Source organism: Chenopodium album, chromosome 15, assembly GCF_948465745.1.
Source record: "Chenopodium album chromosome 15, dcCheAlbu1.1, whole genome shotgun sequence".
Lineage (NCBI taxonomy): Eukaryota > Viridiplantae > Streptophyta > Magnoliopsida > Caryophyllales > Amaranthaceae > Chenopodium > Chenopodium album.
This window is the reverse complement of record NC_137848.1, coordinates 1,840,799-1,859,554: the sequence shown is the minus strand read 5'-3', so window position 1 is coordinate 1,859,554 and position 18,756 is coordinate 1,840,799. Positions and strand designations below refer to the sequence as shown.

Genomic DNA, 18,756 nt, shown 5'->3' with positions numbered 1-18,756 from the left:
GAATTTTAATCAACTTGCAAGTATGAGACCCGAATATGACATGGCTTAGAGATCATACAACCGCTATATAGCTTAAATTTTATTGACTAGAAGTCTAAATTTGAACTCAATCTAAACTCCGAAATGACCCAAACTTGTTGAAATCCGAATTTAACCTGATTTTAACATGTTGAAACCCGAATTTAACCTAATTTGTTATTAATCCAATTTGAATTCAATCGAACCAGCTAATAATTTGACTCACAATTTGACTTGTTATAGATCCAACTGAGAGACATGTTAACAAATTAACCTGTGATCAATGCAGCTTGAATACACTCAACAAATTAACTCGACCCATATTTGATTGAACCTAAAATAACCTACTAAAAATATATATCAAACTCAAATGGAGCCACCTATGATGAAAATTGTATCGTCCCAAATTTGACCCGACACAAACACTATAGGATGGATGACCCAAACGAACATAGCCCCATCACCTAACCCGCATACATAAGTCCAGTAATCTGACATGCTTGGAATCTAAATTTGGCCTAACATAATGTACATTGACTTGGCCAAAACATCCGAAATGGCAGTTGTAGTTTAACATGCACAAGATGATGATGAATAAGCAAAATTTTACGAGTAATAAAAGTATTGTGTTTTTAATTTTAAAATCTTGCTATCAAAGGCTTTAAGCAAAAGAAACACAACAGTATCTTACTTGAGTGATTTAGCGCTTTATTCTATTATAAACTGAAATTTTGTAAGTTTATGTTTGAGTATGTAATTAAAGTTGTTTTTTTAAGAGATGATAAAAATATAAGGGTCATGAAAGTTCTGTTTCAATAAAATGTCGATAACAATGTATGAAAAAACTCAAGGTGTACGGAAGTGAAAGGGATTCTGCAGCATGTAGGTGCGTCTCATTGAAGTGATGTGTGGGCTAGTTAAAAAAATTTGGCTGAAGTTTGGTTCAAGTGTCCCTCAGATGCGCCTCAAGTGCACCTCGTGTGCTTTAGGTGCGCCTTACCAAAAATGCCTCGTCCAGACCAAGTTAAGCACATACCCATTATTGCCTTGCGTCTCAGCACGCCTTTTTAATACACTAATTAATAACAATTTTTTGTTACTTTTTTCACTCTATACTTGGTTATAATCTTAGCTACGAGTATAAAATTTTAAAATGTTTGAACGCATCGAGTACATCGAAATATCAAATGCTAGTCCAACTATAGCTACTGTTCTTGTCTTCGTTTCCATTATGCAAGAATCTATTTCTTTGCTGCTATCAACTCACTGGTGTAGTAGCACAGTACCCCAAAAAAACATAGCATACTACATCAAAATCAAAAAAAAAAAAAAAAAAAAAAAGAAGGAAATCAGGTAAATTAACGACCAATGTTATTTGCTCTCTTGCTTTGATAATACAGAAGTGTATCTCCACTGGGAAAGATGTTGTATGTAAAAATTACATTACGATTTTATAGTTAACTTTGTTAACTTGAATCAACTAGTGAGAGGAAAGAGAACTCCCAACGATTGCATATTGTCTATTGCTTGGCCAAGAGAGTCTAATGAATACGAACACATTGAGGAACTCGACCGAGGCAATTTAGAGGGAAGGGGAGACATGAAGCAATGTCCATACAATGAATCAATTTGTATTATTTTGCACATCTCGCACCTAAAGATCACAATGAATTGGCTTCCATGGCAAGGGAGTCTAGCTATTAGCTACAAATAGAGTAATTAATAATGTCCATACAACGAAAATGAGTCAGAACTGAGGATTTGACAAGTCACAATGATACAACCATACAACAAAAAAAGACAAAGGAAGTATATATTTACATCCAAAACTCAGGGGTGCAACAAAGTTAGTGAAACAAGACGTACTGGCTCAACTGGCCGTCGAATTAACTCATGAGAGAGCTAGCCATAATATAAAAGAGATCAGTAATACCCATTATACTTATTATGAATTTTATGATCCTCTTCAAAAATCATGTAGTGTTTCCTCCTTGCTTTTGCTTCTCTATCAGCCTGCAATCACCAAGATGTTTACGTTACACTTTCAATGAATAATGTTGAAGTTAAACGGAAGATTTCATTGTGATCATACAAATTAAAATTTGACGGATTATTAATTGTAAAGCACCCTTTAGAGATACAGATTCAAAAGAACTCTGTTACACATGCCAAAAACCACTTAAAACGTCAATTCAGAGTGGACTTAACTATACACTCTTAGATGTGTGTATCATATCATCCGTTCCCTACCTCATCAGATTAGTAAATCGACGAATTTTTAATAAGATAAAGAAAAAATCTATGAAATCATAGACCTGGTATAATCCATACCCAATTACCAACCCAAAACCCAAACTCTTCTAAATCACTTGATGTAGTAAATTTGGTCCAACCTACACCCTACCAACAAGCTATTTGTCTAATATTATCTTATCATAATTCATAATAAGCATTTATATAACAGAACTGAACCAAACCTACACGATCCGAATGACATAATTGCCTCCTTTAGTAGACCATACTCGCCAGAGAAACAATTGAAGTGAGTGAAAATTGAAGACCAATAGGGGAAAAACTTTTTCTTTCAAAAAAAAATTAAGGATTAAATACCTTTTTAATGATCCTCTCAAATGCCTCAGTTCCATTTTGTTCAATGTACTTCTCTGCAGCATATAAAATATCATCTTGTTTGCCGAATAAGTTCTTCTTAGGTATATACCACATGGTGGAAGTGGTAATTTGTGGGTTCATATAAAAAGGTCTAATAAAATGTCTATAAACATAAGTTGCTCCATTGAATTGAGGCAGCACCAACCAGCATGTGAAAAAAAGCTTTGCATAACTCCATATCGGAAACCTGAAACATTCAATTCCATGCACGAAATGGGTGTGATTAGTTGATTAAAGTCATGAGATGGTACCGTGGCACCCATAATCTAGAATCAAATCTAATCTGCATTATTTTTGTGTCGTGACTCTCTTTATACCAAAAGATATAGGCAAGACTATATAATTGTGTACAAGTTATTTAATTTTATAGCCTTGTGCCAACTACATAACAAAGTAGTTATAGACAAATTATTTTTAAGAAGTAAAAGAGGTTGCTTACCACTCAAGGACTTTGGCAAATGAGAGTTCAAAGATGGTGATTAAGGAATACAACACCCAATAAGTAAGCCATTGTTGATCATCTGATCTTGAACCACTTTCTATAGCTTTGATTGAAGCATATCTAATACATGTCATACAGTAAAATTTTCACGTCATTAGATTATCATCAATAAATAAGTAAACCAGCAATAAGGCAGTATAGTAATAAGTTTTGATGCGGGTTTGTTCTCTTCAACTTAGTAAAATTTGTTTCAGTAAAATAAAAATAATTGAAGGAACAATAATAAACAATTTTTGACAAGTTTAAAATAAAGATCAGCTCATATCTTCTTGTAACCTAAACATTATTCATGCTTTAAATTTCTCAACAAGAAAAAAAATTCCTTAGTATAAAAAATGACATTACCTCCCTCGTCCCACTCCTATAATTATTTAGTGCTCGCAAAGTAGTACTCCGTAACGTGCAACTTCAGGTGCAAATGTCGCATGAAATCCAAATTATTGGACACTAAAATTTAGTACCAACATATATCAAATCTTCCAACCACCAACACAATATTTTTGTATAATTTTTCAAAATGCCAACTAATTGTGACACCATTTCTGTCCATACCAAAATAATGTACAAACAACTTGAAACTCTATTTTATCTCTACAATATTACTGTTTGTACAACTTTTAATACTACCTGCGTTTCATATTATTTGCAACGATTAAACATTTTTCCTTTAATTTATGTCAAATCGTTGCAAATAATAAGAAACGGAGGTAGTATGAGCCAAGATATGAAATACTGTAGTAATTATATACTCGGATGTACTTAAATTTGTTTATTTGTTCTTGTGCATTTCATAATCTTCTAATAAGCGAAAAAATGTCTTTGGTTACACCTACCTCCGTATTGTTCAAGCAACACTTACTATCGTTAAACTCACACATTATTATACATTAGTTTACCAACTTATGAACAAATTTAACTCAACATTGTACCAAAAAAAACAGAAAGAAAAACAGGAAATTGTTAAGAAGAAGAAAAACTCACAGAGGATAAACAAGAGCAACTAATGGCCTGCAAATAACAATACAATATTGAAATATATATCAGAAATAACTAATTATAACAAAATTGAAAAAATTAAAAACCCTTTTAAAATAATGACATAGCAAAAACAAAAATTGAAATTTTTTTAAAAAAACCCTTTAATAAAAAAGACTTACCCAGCAAGAACATCAAAGTTGCTAGCCACAACATAGAGAAAACTGTGCTCATTTTTGCCAGATGAACCCATAATTTCCTCTGTTTTCTTTGATTTGAGAAAAATTGGAGTGAAAATTTTAGGGAGAAAAGAAGAAACTTTTTTTTTTCCTAGAGATTCTCTTCAAAAAATAGTCAAAGTTATCATACTAAAAGCAGTGCATAATAAAAGTGTTGGTAAATTTAGAGTATTGTTTTTCCAAATAGTTTCAGAGTAAAGTGGGACAGTAGCAAAGAAACTTGGAGGAGTGATGTCTGGAGAAAGGGAATTATTTTGTGGAATCACGAAGATCGAGGCACCGAATTTGCGATATTATGTCTTTTTTTGTGGTGTTCGTGCAATGTGTATGAACACAATGCTCAATGTTTAGGGTTTTGTTTCATCTTGAGTTTCTTCTTCATCAATTAGATTTATCTCTTTCTTATTGTTATAGCACGATTTTTAGTAGAAATGTACTCATAATACTCGTACAAAATACAAATGAACATTTTAATACTCGTTTAAGTAAAAATTTAAATCTTATTTTTTTTCTTGAAGTGCGTTTTTGAAATTGTGCTGCAAATATTTTAAAGCGAAAAAGTATAAATCACTCGAATGAGTTGATTATAAAGTTACCTTTAGGTTGTGGTGGAAACAAAAACAAATTATTACTCATACTCTATATGCATATATAAATATATTAGCACTTTTCACATAGTAGTATCTTTATCGTGTGGAAACTAGAATACTACATATTATTGATTAATGAGTTTTCTATTTGGAAGCTTAAACTTGCTCCCTTTGTTGTAAAAACATAATAAGCACAAAGTTTTAAATGATAAATTATTGTTGGATTATCTATAATAGTACATTAGTACATCGTAGTAATAACGTGGATATAGTGATGAGCATAAGGGCCTGTTCTCATTGACTGAAATGAACTGAACTTATTAGAGCTGAACTGAACTGAACCGAACTTATTAATTAGTGATTTTTAACTACGGATTAATGATCTTTGATTATTTATTATTATACATATGTGTATATATAAATATACATATTAAAGTATTTAAGAAAAATATACTATATAATTAAAATATTTATGAAAAATATATTAAAAACATGAAACCCCAAAACATTTTAAAAACATATACTATATAATTAAAAAATAAAATATTAAAATGACAAACGAACACAAAACACTTTTTAAAAAATTCTCAAAATGAAAAAAATAATAATAATAAAAAACAAAGAGTTGGGCCGGTTTTATTTAAAAACTAACTTGATCCTATTTTTGACTCCTAGCTTGTCAAATAATGAAATATGGTATAATAGTCATTAGGTGAAATATGGTATAACCGTATAATAGTCATTATTATTATTATTATTATTATTATTATTATTATTATTATTATTATTGTCGTTGTTGTAATATAAGCTTAAAAGTATGAAATTTGGCTTTATATCATTAGGAATATCATTAGACATGAACTGAAGCGAACTTATTAGAGCTGAACTGAACTGAAATTAATCTGATGAGAACAGGCCCTAAGTGAAATATATATTTGTATTGTGTTTAAATGGAATATTAGGTGTGAAAAGAGATAAGGGGATCGGAGTAAGTGATGCTGAGCTATGCTCTAATTTAGCCCCTTATTACTCGTCCAAAAAAAATATTAAAAAAATATATATATTAACCTCTTATTAGCACGAGAGATGCAAAAGTAAATACTTGAATGCATATATATAAGCCAACATAATCATTCAATTTGTTAAGCAAACTTTCTTACATCTTTTATTTTACTAATATTCAAGGTAAAAGCATAAATTCTAACTGTTCAATCTGGTATTTTTTTTGGGTAATGATATATATAGCCCTAAGGGCTACATATAAGCATTAAATATACTCTTGAAAATTGTATAAAATTAGGAATTTATGACAAAAACACCCGCAAATTAGTGTAATTAGTGTTTATATTTTTATGATTTCCTAAATTTATACAATTTTCTAGTGTAAATTTAATGCTTATATGTAGCCCTAAAATCTATATATATCATTTTCCTCTTTTTTTTTATTTTTTATTTTTGTTGTTAATTTAAATCGAACAAATGGTAAAAAGACAAATATAATAATTAAACATGTAAATTAATTTCCCTTGGTCAAAAAAAAAAAAAACATGTAAATTAATTTTCACATACACAAATAAATAATATAGGCTTACTTGTTACTAAATGAAAGCAAATAACCAAAGACCCAAAGTAGTATTTGATCGGTGTACTAGAGTTCTCCCTCTCCAATCCTTTTATTAATACATTGAATACTTGTGTTTGATTCAAAAATAAAATTAGTTTAGATTTTGGGTTTATTAGGGTATTAAATATTAGTGCAACTGTTCTTTTCCTTGTATAGAATTGAATTTCTTAATTTATTTGAGTAATACAAAAAAAAACATGATCTTCAATCAATATATTAGTTAAAGCTCCGTACAATGCATGGATTTTATTAAACTAGCTTAAGGTCCATATCATGTACGGTAAGTCTAATTTTTGTAAGAAAATTAATTATATCCAACAAAAAAATTTTGATAAAACATACAAATCAAATATATAGAAAGTATATATTAATAGGCAGCAAAAAATTATCTAAAAATGGATTTTTTTTAGGCTGCCCAAACTCGAGAATTTTTCAGGCGGGAATTGGTTTGATCAGATCTAGTGGTCATATTAGTAGATACTTATTAATAAATGTATTTTTAATAAACATCAAAAATCAATCAAACAACAAACTAAAATCTTTTTTGTCAAAAAAAAAAAAAAAAAAAAAAAAAACAAAAACAAAAATCTTCACTAAAACTATTAGCAAAAGTGCAAACATACACAAAATTACAAATACTATATCCCCTTTTATATCTAAAAACTCATTTATCAAACACAACTTTTATTTTATACCTATACACCTATACTATACTCTATAAATCCTTAATTTGTGATAATATGTACGTATAGTAGTAAAATTTCAGAAACAAAATTATAATTAACTTAAATATATAGTTATATTAAATTGAAATTGAAATAAAATATTAGCTAGCTGAGGTATATATAAATAAATAAATAAGTGATGTTTTAAAGTAATTTCTATAACATCTAATTATATGAATCAATTTATTATTACTTTTTTGGCAAAATCTAATAATACTCCATTTAAAAAATAATTAAAAAGGAGTCGAAATAATTATTTAGATAAATGTATATAGAATAATTATGAACCCCAAATAAAAAAAGAACATATATATGTTATAAAGATAATATAAAAGATTTGGAATGATATTATTATAGAATCAAATATTAACAAAAAAAAAAGGTTCGTTTAAAAAGGAAGGGGAGTTTTGGAGGGAAAAATCAGCACTAGAATCTGACATAAAATGTGACATGTGTCACTCCCGGAGTTTGTTTTAGTATTAAGTTATTGATTATTGATTATATTAAAAAAAAAAATTATAGTATCCTAATATAATACTTATATATGCTCATTTTTATAACAAAATTACTTGATGTAAAATATACACATAAGAAAATATTTCGTTTGAGTGTGAATAGAAAATATATAATCGCCAAAGTGGGTGAATATGATACACTGTGTCACTATTCTTTTGAGCTTCTGGGCAGAGCAGAGCAGAGTAGGGGTCAGCAGAGCAGAGCAGATTTCAGGATAGCAGAGCAGAGCAGATTTCGACATTATTATTAATACTATTATTATTATTATTATTGTTATTATTATTATTAAGTGCATATACCATTGATTTAGGTGAGTGAAAACATAAATAAATATGTACCATATTTAACATATGTTAATAGTAGAAAGATAAAAGACAACTCTAAATGTGTACCATATTCTTTTTATATCATTAGTTATAATTATTAAATAAAATTATGTATTTAGTATTATTATTAAATATTAAGTATTGCTTTTCAAAAAAAAAAAAAAATTAAGTATTACTATTCCCTAAAAAAAATATTAACTCTTTGTTATTATTATTCTTGGCAAATACTACAAATTGTTATTATTTTTCTTTCAAAAAAAAAAAGAAATTGTTATTATTATTATTCATTTTTTTGAATGAATTGTTATAATTATTAGATTTTATTAATTAATAATATTATTAAATATTAATTCTTAATATTTTGAATTATTAATTATTATTATGAATAATAAATATTAATTATTATTAATAGGAATAATTATTATAATTATTTTTAATATTAACAGTTATTATAATTATTTAAAATAATAAATTATTATCATCAATACAATATTAATTATTATTATTGAATATTAATTATTATTGTTATTATTAATTATTATTTGAAAATAGAGCAGAGTAGAGCAGAGCATATTTCCTTTGAGCAGAGTAAAGCAGTGCAGAGCAGAGCTAAAAAACGGGGCCTAAAAAAACTTTTTTTGAAGGATAGACCCAAAAAAAAATGTTAAAGAAAAAATTTAAAGTGAAGGGAAAATTTTCAACTAGTGAATGACATATGTTAGGTTTTGCTTTTAATAGTAAGTTATTGATATTTTTTTTGGAAATAAGCATATTCGTCTTTTTTAATTATTCTTAATATGCTTGATTAATATCACACTCGTCTTATTGTGTTCATAATTTTTGATCTAGCGAGTTCTCTCTCTCTCTCTCTCTCTTTTTTTTTTCTTTTTTTCTTTCTTTTTTTTTTTTTAAGAATATATTGAGAATTTAAGGTGATCGAACACTACTTCCCCTCCCCCTTGCTTATACATTAAAGATAACTAGAGTGTACCCGTGAAAAATGCACGGGATATATAAGAAAAAATATATTTAAAATGTGGAAAGTTGATTTTGATGTTGTAATTTAGACGTGAGCTGTAATGGTCGGTTTTGGACTGGTCGATTTTGTTGAACCCTAATTAGCTCTATTGTACCGAGTATTAATAATGTGATGACACTTGTTGTGCTATGCTGAAATATGATATTCTATGCTTTGCTTAGAAGTTCAAAAAATAGGGTCTTACTCTTTATGTTGGTGGCCACGCAATACTATTATGGGGTTTACTTTTTCAAAGTTATAGAGGTTACCCATTCAGTGTTATAGGGGTTACTCGTATCATATGGGTCAGTGTCTTGCTCTAGGAGTTACATAATTTGTTCTGTTGCAAGTAGTTATTTGCTGAGGCCAGTTGCACAAAAACGTGTTGTACATTTTTTTTTGTTTTTGATGATTAAAGAAGTGGAAAATATTTGGAGGGTAGTCCCTAAATAAATGCATATAATTGAAGGGTTGGGGATTTAGAATACTATAGTCAATTGTCGATAAAGGAACTGTATACTCGTGCTAATGCATGACATATATTATACTATGTACGAAAAAAAAATATTCGTAAAACAAAGTGAAATGTTAGTACATAGTGTTTAAAAAAAAGTGAAATGTTGGGGATTTTGAGTGCTATAGTGAATTGTTGATAAAGGAACTGCATACTCGTGTTAATGCATGTCATATGTTATACTACGTACCAACAAAAAAAAACACACACACACAAAGTGAAATGTTAGTAGTAGTCCCATAAAAAAAAATAAAAAAAATAAAAAGTGAATGGGAAGTTATTGATTTTTTTTTTTAAAAAAAATGATAAAAAAATAAAAATAAAGTAGTGGGATTTGTAGTTATTTTTTCCTAAAAAAGAAAAAAAAAATCCTTAAATGTATGAGAGTTGAGCATTGGGGTTTTGGAAGGCTCTCGTTAAAACGACTCTACAATTATATTATAGATTGAATACTTAATACAATAAGATATAGGTATATATATCAATCAGTTACCAGTTAATTACTACCAATAGTGCCGAATAAGGCCTTAAAAGACAAAACATCATCAGATATGTCATTTTTTGTTCTAACACGCTTAATTGCTTAAAGATGGGCTAAAATTCTAAATTCCTTACCTAGCTGGAGATAGCTTGAAAATTAATGACAATCGACCCATAAGGGAACAGCATGGGAAAAACTACCAACCAACTCCTCTATTACTGTACTGCCTAAAACGGACACCATTATCTATCCCATTGCGTTTGCTATTGTCCTAATGTCCTTATGCTTTAATTTGTCGCATTAAATAGAATACTAACCCAAGAATAGCGTGGATATATATTTACCCATTCTATATTAAGCACTTCGTGTTATACTTTGTAGTCGTAGTACGTATTATGAAATTAAACCAATGTTAGTCCATCAATTAACAAGAGTATCACCTTTAGGTTGTACTACTACTTTTTTCAATGCTTGACACGCTATATATTCTCACATTTGCATTCAACAATCTCCATGTTCAAACTTTAATCTAAATACTACTCCGTAGTAAACAAATAATGAAAGCACCACAAGTCCACAACCCTACACAATAGTAAAATACATACTCCATAATTCGTTGGGGAGACACTAGCAGAAGGCCTTATCAGCATAAATAAGCTAAATACATTCAACGTTTGTGAAATAGTGTGTGCAAGTAAACAGCCTAACTTAATCAAGCTTTAACAAAACTACTCCATAGTTTGTAAATTGTTGTATCAGATGAAGGAACAAGCTCAAGCTAAGGCATATCGAAAAATAATAAATTAGCTCACGGGGGATCAAGAATAATGAAGCTCACGAACAATTTACTATTATTATTGCAACATAATTATACACTTATACTTATATCTCACCTGTAAATCCATATTAACATAGTAAAACCATAGTATATCATGCAAGAATACAGGAGAACAATACTCCCTCCGTCTCTTTAGTATAATGCAATTTATGCAACAATCACATTGATTGAAGGGAGGGATTATGTAATATAACAAGTACATACGTAGTAAAAAATAGTGTATTTATTACGAAGTATTGCGCAATGCATATAATAATTAGTTAAAAAAGAGTCATGTAGTGAAACAAAAATGCATGAAAAAGGAAGGGAATCATTGAATCACCCTTTCAGGTGGTAAGACAATATGCAACATTTACAAGGCAATACACATAAAAACAAGCTAATTTAGCCTACTGTACATACGTGTATAATATAAAGAGATATATATAATGGGGGACATAAAATACAGATGCACAGCACCTGAAAGGCTGATTATTAGTGTGATCATGCATGTGTGTTGTGGCATAGTTACTGTCGTCCTCTTTCTTTAATTTGCCCGTGGCCCTTAGATGCCCCTAAATCATGCACATTCACAAACTAGCTTAGACTAGCGCATACGATTACTTATTTTCTCCCACCATCATTGTACCACTAATATATTTGGTCCATTATTTATGGTATGTACTCCTTTTATTGCTCTAAGGGTCTGTTCTGATATACAGAATTGAGCTGAATTGAATTAAAGTGAACTGACTTGAGCTAAATAGAGTTGAAATGAATATTTTATGAGAGAAGAAAATTAGAAACTGAACTAATTGTAGCTGAACTGAACTGAAATCAAGCTGAAAAGAATAGGTCCTAAGTTTGCCCCACAGCTCGATCTACAATTTTTGATGGAAACATGTGCTGCGGTGGTATTTTTGTCATTTTTCTTGTTGAGAAAATAGATTGAATTAAGAAACAGAGGCAAATTTAAAGGGACGAAAGGAGTCTGTTTATGTTGTTAACGCCTTTATTTCATACTCTTGTCCTTTATTTGAGGTGATGAAAGCATGTGAAGTGATGACAGAAGATGGGCTTGTTGTATCATGATATACGAGAGAGTAATGGTAAGTGCATCATAATTATGAGGTGCACGGGTGGTATTTGCAGATGATCTATTACTTGATGGAAAACTGTTGCTTCCTTCTTACAATATTTGGCGGATCGTTTTTTAATATTTGGCTATAGTACAAAGTACTATCTTCGTTTTTTATTAGTTAATACGTTTTGATTTTAGCACTATTCACACACCTCTATTTGATCATATTTTGTGATGTATATGTAAGGAAAAATATAGTCAAGTGGAATTTTGTTAAATTTGTCACAACGTATATTTTCATAATTAATATCAACTTTTTAAAGTTTTTGTTTATGGGTAATTAAAGATATTAATGATTTAATTTGTGCATTGGCAGATGTGACTAAAAAAACGTGTTAACTAAAAAGAAACGGAGGAAATATATCTTAAGATTCTTAGCACCAAATAATGAGTTAAGGGCACTTCATTTTCAAAAAACCCTAGATACAAATAGTTATTAAGCTGGCTAGGGTACCTCCAAATGGGCTGACCCATGCTAATTTGAGCTAGTGCATGTTGTGTGCGAGGTTACACTGCTAATTTGCTATAGGACGTCTTTTCCTTACGTACCTAAACAAATATTAATATGTAGTGCTTTGAATGAGGATAGTTATGAAGATTTTTCATCAGAAATATTTCAAAATAAGCTTACTTTTAAAATGCATTTTAACTCATCATAATATAATAAAACATTGATTTGAGTTGTATCTTCTATCTTGAACTCCTCTATTTATTTTTTTAAAATGATTATAATATGCATAATGGAGCTATTAAATTAAAGGGTTTTGAGATTTCGAGAAAAGAATTGGAAAGGTCCAAAGCTAATTCTGAAGCCATGCGGCCCATGGCCAATATCACAGAAGTGACATAGTTATTAATTTGGAGTAGATGGATTTGTCTAAATTGATGAATTGTACTATGATCATCATACATTGAGTATAAGACAATATCTTAATGAATCCAAGACTTCAAGATACTTATAAGTATTATACTGGCCGAAAATCATAAAGTAATTCAAGTTTATATGCAATAGATCAGATATATATGCATTATGGAGTATGGACAGTTATTATGGGCAGTCAAGGAAAACAAAAATTTTTATATGATTTTATGTATTATAGTTGAGCAATTAACTATGCTACATAATTAATGGAGAAGCACGAAATTGTCAAATCAACATAATAAAATTGTGCTCAAAAAGCTCATGAAAAGCTGGATGGCCAAAGTTTTTGGCCATTTCCCAACTTACCATCGGCTAAATAGGTCACATTAGGTTAAGCAAAAATGATTATATTTGGAAAATCTCGTGTCTAATTATGTTCAAACAAGATTTAATTTGTCTCAAAATGGAATGCTTACTTTTTATATTCTTGGTAGGACGGGACTGCAACCCTACAAGTCACAACTATGCAGTGGTAGATATTTAGTTTACACAAGTGACATCACCGACATAATAAATTAACACAAATTTTTATATGCGCCTGTTATATCGTGCGGTAGGAGTTATTTGAGTTTCTCGGTCAGGGGTTACTTGAGTTTCTTGTTCGGGGGTTACTCGAGTTTCTCGGTTAGGGGTTTTTCGAGTCACAATTTTTTGTATGCGGCCTGACCGAGAAACTCGAGTAACCCTTGATTGAGAAACTCGAGTAACCCCTGACCAAGTAACCCTTAACCGAGTGAACCCCTCGAGTAACCCCTGTCTGAACCCCTCAAGTAACCTCTGACCGAGTAACTCAAGTAACGCCTGACTGAAAAATTCAAGTAACTCTTGACTGAAAAACTCACCCATAGCAAAAAAAACTCAGGTAACCCCTTCCGCATGGTGTGTCCTGCTGTACCAAAAAGTTGCTGATAAATTAATACGGAGTACTTTTTTTGTTCTATTTTAATTACTTGATCCGTTTTATTTATCACTCGTGTTAATATATAAATTAATCATAATAGATTTAATCCCTTCCGCATAGTGTGTCCTGCTGTACCAGTTGCTGATAAATTAATACGGAGTACTATTTTTGTTCTATTTTAATTACTTGATCCGTTTTATTTATCACTCGTGTCAATATATAAATTAATCATGAATAGATTTAATCCCTTCCGCATGGTGTGTCTTGCTGTACCAAAAAGTTGCTGATAAATTAATACGGAGTACTTTTTTTGTTCTATTTTAATTACTTGATCCGTTTTATTTATCACTCCTGTCAATATATAAATTAATCATGAATAGCTTTAATTATTAAAAAAAAAAAGTGTAGATTTTATGATATTGTAGTATTTGTAGAGACAATTTTAACAAAATCTCATTAATATGTTTTTCCTTACATAAAACTCACAAAAGTCGGTCAGAGAAGGGAAGGTGAATAATGTAAAAGTTATAGGTTAAGTAAAAAAAGAAGCGAAGATGTAAGTGAATAAACATTATTGATTATGTAAGCAAGAATTTTAATTTTTTAATTTTTTAATTAATTTATTTATTTATTTTTTTTCTGAGGGAAATGTAAGCAAGATTATTTTGTATGCATGATTTGATAACTTATAATTCTACCACAAAATTTAAGTAGCTCATAACCACATATAAATTGACCGTTAAAGATAGTTAAATGCTCTATTATTTATCAATCAAAAATTCAAAAGTGTAAGTTGTATTCTATACCCCAATTCCCTAATAATTAATAACAATTTAATTATTTACTACGGAGTATTTTATTAATTTTGTGTTTTATTTTTAAATAAACTTTGATATATTAACAACGAAGCAGCAATCTCTGTAACTTCACTCTCTTGTTATATTGATAGCTTAGATGGACAACTGGGAAATGTTTTGATTTAATCGGTTAAAGTCGATCTTAGCTATTGAATGAATTGCAATAACATTCATGTAATCATATGCAATGGATTAATTATACAAGCAATTGAAAGATGAAGATTAGTGGAAAATGCTGAAGCTACTAATATATGGTGAAGTAAAAAACACTAATTGACTAATATATGGTGAAGGTATTATAAATGCTTAATTAACCACATGTTATGACTAGTTATTGATGGAATTGACTTTTCTAATCAATTTACTTTACATACGAGTACTTTATCTAAGCCATAAGCCCATAATGATGGGAGTTTATACAAGTTGTATCTAAGTGCCCTACGTAATTAAGATTATAGAAAAAAAGGGGAAAAAAGAATCCATAATGTATTAATGTGTACTTGTACTATGTGCATATTAGAATAGAATTTGCACAAAAACCACTTATTGCGAATTGCAAATAATAAGTACGTAATAAATAACAAACGTACTATTAATAGGATGTATGTCTCTGATTAAGAGAGCATTTACATGTAATGATGTAATCATGGCACTAATCATAAAGTAAATAGACGAAAAGAACAGTATAATTCAACTTGGAAACACACACAAACAAATTCATTCTTATACTCATATAATTCAATTGGATCAATCAATAATAAAAGTCAAAAACTTACATCTCAACACAATATAATGACCTTTCAACACAACTTGTTCATACCTCAATATATTCCCGTAATTATTGAAATTTGATCATCTACAAATAACATACCTAGTAATAGCTAGCTAGTTTCTAGCTAGAAGCATCTCCATGATCCACATTATTACTTGACCTTTCTTGATTAGGGTAGGATCCAATTATTGTACCCGGTATTACACCCCTCAACCCGTTATTGAACCCTCCAAGCATCCCATATTGACCTTCGTAGCCACCACCGCCACCACCCACCACCGGATGCCCGGCCAAAAATCCCATTGGTGTACTAGTACTATTATTATTATTATTATTAACAAAATTCATAAAATGTAACCCACTTGCCACTGTCCCGTTACCATTACTACTGGTACTAGGATAAGGCCACGTCGTTGTAGTACTATTGTTTCCGGACCCTGGTCCATGACCCGACCCAAGCCCGACATTCAAAGACCGATCCGGATCTTCAATATTATCATTATCATCCCCATCATCCTCCTCGTGCTCCCCCTCATCACGACACGTGTCACCATCCCCGCCGGGGTGTTGTAAATTCAACATTGTGGAAGAATTAGTAGAGGATAATTCCAACCCATTATTAGGGAACAAATTAATCTGACGGCTAGAATTACTCAACTGATCACCAGCGTTGATCATCAACATGTTAGAAAATCCCATCCAATTAGAAGGACTAACGTAGAAATTATTACCAAAATAATTACTATTATTATACCCAACCGGTCTCGTATGTGAACCGGCGGAAACGGTCGAACCGGACCGTCGAACGGATAGACTTAGAGAAGTGAAATTAGCAGGAATGGTTCCGGTTCCGGTTGCAGCAATAACAGACGGTTCAGCCTGTTGTAAAAGCCACTCAATAGTTTCACCATCAGACCGGTGTCCGAGCTCCCGGGTTAGCTGAAAAACCCGGGCGGCACACTGAGCCGGCATTCGAATCCGCCTCCCTCGACCATCGACCTTGGTGTGACGGTCCTTCGAAGAGGTTCGCTTCGGGGCCGGTTTCTTCGGCCCCGAAGGCGAACCACTTTGAAGGACAGTAGTAGAAGAAGTATGTTCAGGATTTTCTATGGAGTCGAGTTTATTATTATTATTATGATTATGTGTAAGAAGGTGAAGTGGGAAGGTGGAGTTTTGGTGGAGATCATCTTCCATGGTTTTTAAATTATCAAAGGTATGATTTATTTTTAGGAGAAATTAAAAAAAGGGGGAATTTTGATTTTTGGGTGGAGTTTGTAGACCCTCCAAATTGATGGGTGGGTCTGGGAGTTTTATTTTTAGGTTTTTTAGGAGAGAGAAACTGAAGAAGTTGGAGAATTTGATGATGAGTATCAAGGGATAAATAATATTGGAGGGAGAAAGGTGGGAAAATTAAACAGTTTTTTTTTTTTTTTTAAATTAAAAAAAATAAAATTTGGTTAGGAAATTGTAGTGAGTAGTGAGTGAAGTGGAGTGTGGAATAGTAGAAGTGGAGTAGATACTGTTACATACTGTAATCACCTGAAGTAGGTTTTGTATTTAGCATGTTGCAGCATGCACAGGTGATAATGGGAAATGGGAACATGTATGTATAAAATTATAATACTAGTATAAACTTACCTGTGTACATTATCTTGAATTAAATACTAAACTACTCTGTACACAACAAAAAATCGTGTTTATACCGATTGAATTACCGACCGAATATGTTATTAGTCGGTAATTATAAATTTTACCAACCGATGATATTAAGTAGGTCGGTAATTATCGACTGATTATATTTCGGTCGGTAATTACCGATTGTTTTTAAATATTACCAACTAAATTTCGGTAAGTAAAATGGTCATTTCAAAATAATATACTGATCGATTTACCGTCCAATGTCGGTCAGTAAAAGTTTTTAATGAAAAGGGGTATGCTAACCCACCTTTCATTTTGCTCGACCAAAATTTGAAAGAGAGAGAGAGGGAGAGAGAGAGAGAGAGAGAGAGAGAAAGAAAGCCTCCAGATACGAACCCAAGCATCCAACATTGAGGGCCGTCGTCGGTCGTAGCTGGAGCCTCGCCGAACCTAGTACGCCACTCTCTCTCCTCAATTCTTCTCACATTGCTTTATTTTACTTGTTTCACCCTTTTTTCTAACTTAATTCACTCATTGTTTGTGAAGAGGAACTACTCCACCACCGTCGGAGTCCACCACCGCCACCATCGACATTCCTACCACCAACAATCTACAAGGTTTTTTGTTCCTCCTTTTCTACTTAATTTTCCCCAAATTTTCAAAACCCTAACCCTAGATTTATTGAAATTGAATTGGGAAAACTTAATAAAGTAACTTGAGGGGTTTTTTTTTTTGTAGATATATTGAAGAATTTGGTGATTGAAGGAACATTTTGAATTTAATTTGGGGTATGTTTAATAATTTTAATTGTATACTTTTTTTGTTAGTTTATACATGTCTTAGTATAATTTCACTTATATCTATAAGTTTAAAGTTTATAGATTCGTTGATTTTGGTCTATTAGTGTATTAAGTTAGTTGAAAATATGAATTATTTCTAGTTTGGTAAGACGCTTTTTTTGGTCATTTGTAGGTTTCATATGCTTGTAAAATGGTGTTATTTTACATTAGATTTTGGTTTTCACTGTTAGATGGTTGTAGGCTTGTAGCTAAATTATGTTGATATGTTATATGTTTTATTTTGAGTCATATGATAGAAATATTGTAAAATAATATTGTTAGTAAGCATCTTGTTTTGTATTTTTTATTTATTTGTTGTCTTATGCTCCCTAAATGATGTAAGTTCACATTCTTTTGTTGTTTCAAGTCTTAAATATATTTCTCTAAGTACATTTATTATATTACGAGTGGTGGTTGAAATATTTCATTTAAAATATATGTAGTAGGAATGTTAGATCTAATTTAGGCCTTTGTTTTTCAATTCCTACCAAAACCGAGTAACTAGACATTTTAATAATTTGTTGTTCTTTCAAGTGCTACAAACTTACAATTATCTATGCAATCTACGGATGTTATAGTCCATATATTATGCCCATTTTTGTTCATTTATGATTCCATATGCTATTCAAATCACGTGAATTGGTATTTTTTTTTAAGTGTATGTATACGTA

At 30.6% G+C, this 18,756-nt stretch overlaps 2 protein-coding genes and 1 long non-coding RNA gene across 3 annotated transcripts; 1 reads left to right on the top strand and 2 right to left on the bottom strand.

Annotated features, from left to right (window-relative positions):
• Positions 1-1,626: 1,626 nt before the first annotated feature.
• Positions 1,627-4,774, bottom strand: LOC145581544 (HVA22-like protein a). The gene is made up of 5 exons (XM_081638551.1): positions 4,348-4,774; positions 4,172-4,198; positions 3,128-3,250; positions 2,629-2,875; positions 1,627-2,031 (listed from the first exon to the last, which is right to left on the bottom strand). The coding sequence occupies exons 1-5, from the start codon at positions 4,416-4,418 to the stop codon at positions 1,942-1,944; spliced, it is 558 nt and encodes a 185-aa protein (XP_081494677.1). The 5' UTR covers positions 4,419-4,774; the 3' UTR covers positions 1,627-1,941.
• Positions 4,775-15,552: 10,778 nt separating this feature from the next.
• On the bottom strand, positions 15,553-16,904 carry LOC145581543 (uncharacterized). Its single transcript, XM_081638549.1, has one exon. The coding sequence runs from the start codon at positions 16,800-16,802 to the stop codon at positions 15,729-15,731; it is 1,074 nt and encodes a 357-aa protein (XP_081494675.1). The 5' UTR covers positions 16,803-16,904; the 3' UTR covers positions 15,553-15,728.
• A 684-nt stretch (positions 16,905-17,588) lies between these two features.
• Positions 17,589-18,230, top strand: LOC145581542 (uncharacterized). Its single transcript, XR_014099646.1, has 3 exons — positions 17,589-17,699; positions 17,793-17,863; positions 17,985-18,230. It is a non-coding gene; the product is annotated as an uncharacterized LOC145581542 (long non-coding RNA).
• Positions 18,231-18,756: the final 526 nt, after the last annotated feature.

What these genes read in the sequence shown, in the direction of transcription:
- LOC145581544 (XM_081638551.1), bottom strand. Translation starts at nt 4,418, where the DNA reads ATGGGTTCATCTGGCAAAAATGAGCACAGTTTTCTCTATGTTGTGGCT. An exon ending in GTTGCTCTTGTTTATCCTCT is followed by an intron (nt 3,251 to 4,171) that starts GTGAGTTTTTCT and finishes GACATGTATTAG; the next exon opens with ATATGCTTCAATCAAAGCTA. An exon ending in TTTGCCAAAGTCCTTGAGTG is followed by an intron (nt 2,876 to 3,127) that starts GTAAGCAACCTC and finishes TGAATGTTTCAG; the next exon opens with GTTTCCGATATGGAGTTATG.
- LOC145581543 (XM_081638549.1), bottom strand. Translation starts at nt 16,802, where the DNA reads ATGGAAGATGATCTCCACCAAAACTCCACCTTCCCACTTCACCTTCTT.